This window comes from Tuber melanosporum (genome assembly GCF_000151645.1).
Source record: "Tuber melanosporum whole genome shotgun sequence assembly, scaffold_4, strain Mel28".
In the NCBI taxonomy this organism is placed as follows: Eukaryota; Fungi; Ascomycota; class Pezizomycetes; order Pezizales; family Tuberaceae; genus Tuber; species Tuber melanosporum.
Window position 1 is genome coordinate 1,415,922 of NW_003299084.1, and position 6,594 is coordinate 1,422,515.

The 6,594-nt window shown below is 46.1% G+C and overlaps 1 protein-coding gene across 1 annotated transcript; it reads left to right on the forward strand.

The window, feature by feature from the left end:
- Positions 1–3,521: 3,521 nt before the first annotated feature.
- On the forward strand, positions 3,522–5,406 carry GSTUM_00007860001 (uncharacterized protein; the record flags this gene model as incomplete). The annotated part of the gene is made up of 3 exons (XM_002839722.1): positions 3,522–3,625; positions 3,687–4,646; positions 4,716–5,406. The coding sequence occupies 3 exons, from the start codon at positions 3,522–3,524 to the stop codon at positions 5,404–5,406; spliced, it is 1,755 nt and encodes a 584-aa protein (XP_002839768.1).
- Between the last annotated feature and the right edge of the window lie 1,188 nt (positions 5,407–6,594).

The window sequence follows — 6,594 nt, forward strand, 5'->3', positions numbered from 1 at the left end:
GTTGCCTTTCGTCAAAATTGAGTAAATCCAGCCATTCTTCCTGTTATATACAGAGATTACAATAAGGCATGAATGTTGACAGGACTTTGGTATGAGTTCCTAAGTGGTCTTGATGATGAGATACGAATATCTCAATGCCATATCACTTTTGTTACAGACAACTGTCATACACATCCTTACACCAACTCACCTCTATTAGAATATGCTGGACCAACACTACTAGTATTGGAAAATATAACATTCCTCTATCTACCTGCTGAAACAACCTTATTTCTACAGCCTCCCGATATCAGAATTATCAACTCTTTTAAATCAGCATACCGCGACCATTATACTGAGTACATGGTTCAGCACTTTAATTTATATAAAGAGGCTCCACCCAAACTGAACATACTGAAGGGCATTTACGTCAAAGTGGACTGTTGGGATTCAGTGATGTAATGTATTGGTAAGTTACTAATCACATTTTGGGGTAAAATACGATAATTGACAGGTGGCCTGTTTTACCTGAGGGGAGACGAGAGCTGAGAACTAAAGGAGGCTTTGAAGCTGTACTGGGAAAACTAAAGAGTAACTATTCAACCAAGTATATTGAAATACTGTCTTTTGAAGTCTGCCTTTTCCATCTTAGAATCAAGTGGTTTTTAAATACACAAATCTGTTCATGTCTAGTATGAACAAAACTACTCAAAGGTATCAAGTAATACGTGTTGGTAAAACCACTTAAGTATTAAAATGATACTTAAAATAAAATATAAAACATACAACAAAATCAAGTAGCAAAACAATACTTAAAACAAAACATAAAATGTAACCCTTAACAGAGTATCAAGACAGGTTACAAGTGACAGCTGAGACGATACAGCACTGTTAGCATAAGGCCAATATCACTGAAGCGGCATTGAACATTACTATACAACAATTTGTAGTCCCTATAGAACTTTCTTCTAAATTGCATTGTAGATCCTCCCAAATTTTAGCTCCTATTTCCTGTGGACAAAAACTCAACACCAAATTGAAGGATCCTATTGATGAGTTTATTGAGTTTCAGTGACAGGATTGTTATTCCATACTCCAAGAATTACAGGATAGGGGAAAAAGTAGATTTGAAGTATTTGAAGAGTTCTTTGACTCCTTCTTGTCACCAGATGACAACCTACAGGGACTTGACCAACCTCCAAGGGCAGAAGACCCTGTACAGAGTAGGATTGAGGCTAAAATCCTATCCTGCTCAAAGGATACTCTTGGACTGGAAGTGTTTGAGTTAGACAAGGAGGATGCTGATGGAGAGGACTTTATGGAGCATCCTCCAATAAGAACTGAGATGGCCATTCACTATGCTACTGAACTCATGTGTTACCTGCAAGCATTGGACACTACTTGCTTGCAACTTTCCAGTGGAAAAACTCTTTCTGTTAGAAAGATCATTCATTCAACCTACCCACTTCAAGATTCTCTTGTCCAGTAATCTCTTCCTACTTCTCCTTACTATAGTAGCACTATCATATAAGTATAGTTGTTAACATCTAGTTAGTTTTTGTGATTCTCATTGCACTCACCAAACTACCATCACCCAATACTTTAAACTACTTATTAGCAACTCAAACTCTACCTCGGGCACTGGCAATATTGGAAAGAGCAAGGAAACATCTAGTGCGTCCACCAGGCCCCTATTAGGTGCTGAGGTTGAACCATTCTATGTGGAGAGTAGTGGAACTGAGGACTTTGATGATGCTGGCCACTTGACATGTGTGCCAACAAAGTGGAATCAAAGAGTTTTGGGTTTTGATGATGCCTATAATAAGTTGTTTCTGTAAATATCATTGAAATATATCATTCTTCGCTGTCCCGGATTTTCGCTGTCCCGGATGAAATCTTCAGATTTTGCTCATCCGGGACAGCGGGGTGCGACTGTATCATGAAACCAGCAACTCCAACCTCGTAATGCGAAGTTCGGCTATTCCAGATCTTACTGTAACTTAATACAGTAGCTGTATGATATTCGTACTATACCCCGATCAGAGTGTCACAGCCCCGTGCTACTATTTCAGTGACCGTTTCTTAGGCTCAATAGGCAGCGATCGCCAAGAAATCTAGACTCCTCTTGCACAAGCACTCAACAAGTACCGGTACTGTACTTGTACTAGTAGAGTTACCGGCATAATGGATCTGAATGTTTGGGCCGGAATTTAGTCGGGGCGCTTGGATGCCTGTGCGTACGGATGATTTGCCGTACAAATTTTTGCCCTTTGTTTCCATGTTCATTATGCCTGGTATTATTACGTGTACTGTACAGTACACAATAGCTCTCTGCTTGATATCAAGACCTCAAGCGCTGATGAACAACCCATCAGCATGCCATACTCCCGTTCAACTCAATTCGTTTGGAAAAGGCTCAGCACAGATACGGCAAACTATCGTGAAGCTTCCTCCTCCCTTTGCGGCCCCAAACCACACTAGTTACCTATCGGTATCGTATTATGCTAATCAATCGTTTACCCGTCAACAAGTAGTGAACACCCACGCCCTCCCTAAAAATCCCAGAAGAAATTCCAAAATGCATTACGGAGGATATAGAATTCACTCAATGGCGGGCCCATTGTACTACAGCACCGTACTCCGAAAGTCTGATACTTGTGTCAAGGGGAGGTCGGCAGCACAGAATATTCGTATCACAACCAAACCCCTAGGTCAGAGGTTCCGTAGAGAAAGACGAGTGTTGCCCGGCACAAGGCACTGCAGTTTTGTACAGTACAGTACCACCACGCTTGGGTGCTTTTAACTGCAATGGTTTGATAGGATAGTGGGTGAAAAAAAAAACTGCTACCGGACTCTAATTGAGCTGGATAAGCTCATGCGATACACCCACTTGGGATTCTGGACCAGTCTATTGTGTTTCAGTGTTGACGCTGCCGAAAGTTCTCATCATATTCCAAAATGGGGTTTCAAATAACTTTAACTACTGCACCCACCCCGCAACCTCTCTTGGGCCTCAGAACGGCTTTTTTTCTCTTTTTGCAGGACGATATACGGGTGGCTACTTGCTTATGGAGAGGATCTCAAATTTCAGAAAGAAGTTAGCGAGTTGGAGGGCGTTCCCACCTGGTGGCAATAACTACAACAGAGGAGGAGGAAACAAATCCTCTTGGGCGGAATTACTAACTCCAAGATCCGAAACCGATCAAGAACGGTGGAACTTCACCTCATCCGTGTGGAAACCGGTCTGGTATACCGGTTGGCACACGGGCGTCCTAGCCTGCGCCACTTCCGTCGTGGCTGTTCTGTTCATAAACATCTGTTTAACCATCTACGCCGCAACGAATCCGGAGTACGAGGTGGAAGGAGGCGTTGGGACACTGTATTCGGGGAGTTGCGGCAAGAGCAAGACGATCGGGATGTGGCTGCATCTGGGGATAAATGTCCTTTCCACGCTACTGTTGTCCGGGAGTAATTATACCCAGCAGTGCCTCGCAGCACCCACGCGCAGCGAGGTTGACGCCGCGCATGCGAAAAAGCGATGGATGGATATTGGAGTTCCGAGCGTGAGGAATTTGTTCGGGATTAAGCTGGAGAGGGTGTTTCTATGGATTGCCATTGGTATTACAAGCATTCCACTGCATTTGCTGTTTGTTTATATTACCATGCCCCCCCGAATCCTGAGTGGAAGACTGATTGGAAGATTACAGGTATAATTCTGCGATATATACTTCGCTAGCGGCAAATGAGTTTTTCGTAACCATCGTGACCAACAATCACTTTGAATCGGGAGCCTCCTCTAACATGACCGAGGATTTATTCAGCATGTACCGGGAGAATTACAACATCACAAATTGGACGGGAGACATGAGTCAAAAATTCCACCAGCTCAGGATTGTGCTCGAGGAATACAATACCAGCGCCCAGAACTACGACGATTTGACACCTCGTCGTTGTACAAAACTCTACAACACCGAGTTTATCTCTAGCCACAGAAATCTATTCCTGATAACGAAACAAAGTGACAATGCCATGCACAATACGACCCTCCTGGATACTTTCCAGGTCGGTGTCAATGGGATCTCACCAGGAAGGTGGATGTGCGATTACCATGGGGTGGCTTCTGGCGAAACTTACTATCAGGATGGTCCCACGTGCAACCCCAGTGACCTAGTCTCCAATGTGACGAACGGTCTTCCATGGTTGTTGCAACTCCGAAGAGGGGGCGAGGTAGAAATAAGTGGATGCAAGAGCGAGAAGACAGAGGAGAAGTGCAAGGTGCAGTTCTCACTAAGGATCATGATAGTCGTAATCTGTTGCAATATTGCTAAGGCTTGCTGCATGATCATAACTGTTGTCAGATCTCGAGAGCCCACTCTGGTCACATTGGGTGATGCTGTGGACTCCTTCTTGAGAATCCCGGATCCAACAACAGCGGCGATATGCTTTGCCGATCGACAGTTCGTCAAGAGGGAGTGGGGGTGTGGATGGAGGACTAGGCCAAGACAGTGGAGGAAAATGGGGGTACAGAAGTGGTGGACTAGCGTTAGTAAGACGAGGTGGATAACCTGTAATGCTTTATGCTCGGTAGCAATTATGGCAGCAGGGGTTTCGCTCGCATCTGGGATGGGCAAGGATGGGAGATATTGGAGCAACGACATTAAATCAATGTATGCAATTTCCCGCCCCCTCTTCTATCACTCTCCTCGAGAAAGGTATTAAGGAAAAGACAAAAAAAGGTGGACCAGAGGCTTTGGAAAAGTAAACAGTGTCTCCCTAGTCGGCATAAGCTTCAAAAACATAACCATGGCAATCCTCCTAGCCAACGTTCCACAAACGATACTCTCATTCCTCTACCTAACATACCACTCCCTCTTCACCTGCATGCTCTTAGGCCACGAATGGTCCCTCTTCGGCCACCACCACCGCACCCTCCGCGTCACATCCCCTCGGCCAGGCCAGTGCTCCACCTACTGGCTTCAAATGCCCTACAACTACGCCATTCCTCTAATGGTCCTGAGCGGCCTCCTTCACTGGCTGGCATCGCAATCGATATTCCTCGCGAGAGTCGAGATAAGGGACCCGCTCGAGAGGCCGACTCCGGCAACGATAAGTACCATCGGGTACTCCTGCATTGCCATCATTTTCGCCCTCACGCTGGGGATTCTTGCCCTGCTGGCCGCCATCGGGATGGGGTATAGGCCGTTGGCTTCGGAGATTACCGCTGCTGGGAGTTGCTCCGCGGCCATTTCGGCCGCGTGTCATACTTGGGAGGACCCGGAGGTGATTGTAGGGAAGAAGGTGCGCTGGGGGGATGTGGGGATTGTGCCAAACCTGGTTGTGAGGCACTTGACATTTTCGAGCGAGGGGGGGGTCGGGAAGCCGGTGTTCGGAGGGATCTACGCCGGGACGGGGCAAGACAGGGAATGATTGCCTATATCTGTGTTTTTGGGAGAAAGTTCCACTTAATCATGGGGTCCCGAAAGGTTGAAATCACATATACCTAGCTTAAGAAATTTGATGCATGGGAAGGACCGTCTATTATATTTTTTCTTGACAAACGACACGAACTTAGTATATGCCATGGTTTGGAAACCGAGCCACGGAACTATTTCACAAGAAAAACTATACCCGGTTATCAAAAATGTCATGAAATATCACTCACCCACCTGTAGCGACCCCAGGCCTACCAGGGATCTACCCAACCAGAATGTCACCCATAGTATCATACCACACTCAATCCATTGCCTCCACCACCCGTAGAAGATAAATTATACGCCCCTATCCGCTAGATATCCCCACCTAAACCCGCCAAACACCTCCGCGAGCACACTTCCGAGATTCCACTGCCAACTCGAGATTTCCGCGATAGCTATCTGAGCCCCCACCTAATAAATAACTCTCGCACACAGCCACTCTGCCTCGGCCGAAAGCATCGAGGAGGGTAACCCAACATAGGAGGGACCAATATGTTTTTTTATTTGATTTTTTTGTAAAAATATAAGGTATGAAAAAGATGAAAACGCCATCAGGGAATTGAACTTCAAGGGCCCCCAGCAGCCTCGGCGAGACAACGGCAAAGTACTTCTCATTGTTTGCTTCTTCCCCACCGAGCAAATGGCAGCCAACCCGTTTAGAAAACGTGCACCGTTGGCGGTGAAGTACGGATTGCATTATGCTAACTCTGAATCCTATATAGCACACTTATTTCCCTCCACGAAAAAACAGGAATGACCGACAGGAACGCTCCGCTGAGGAATACATCTCCAGATCAATCCAGGCCATATTTTCATACGATAGTTCAGTCAGGTAAGTATCTGCCGGCAGTTGCCGTACGGCCAGTTGCGGAAAGGCGATCCCAGCTCCGGGATAGATGAACCGTAAAAGCGGTGGTCATGTATGGTCACTCGTGAGATGTTCTTCCATGTGGATGTCTAGAACGTGTGGGAGGAAAGGCAATGATTGGAATGGGGGTTTCGTGGAGTGAGGTGGATTGAAGGGTGGAGGGGAGCCGGGTACAGCGAGTACTGTACCATACACACTGTGTAGAGCCGAACGTGGTGAGGTGTATTTAAGGTAAAGAGCAAGTGGGGAATGAAAGGAAAGCAGGGGACGGAT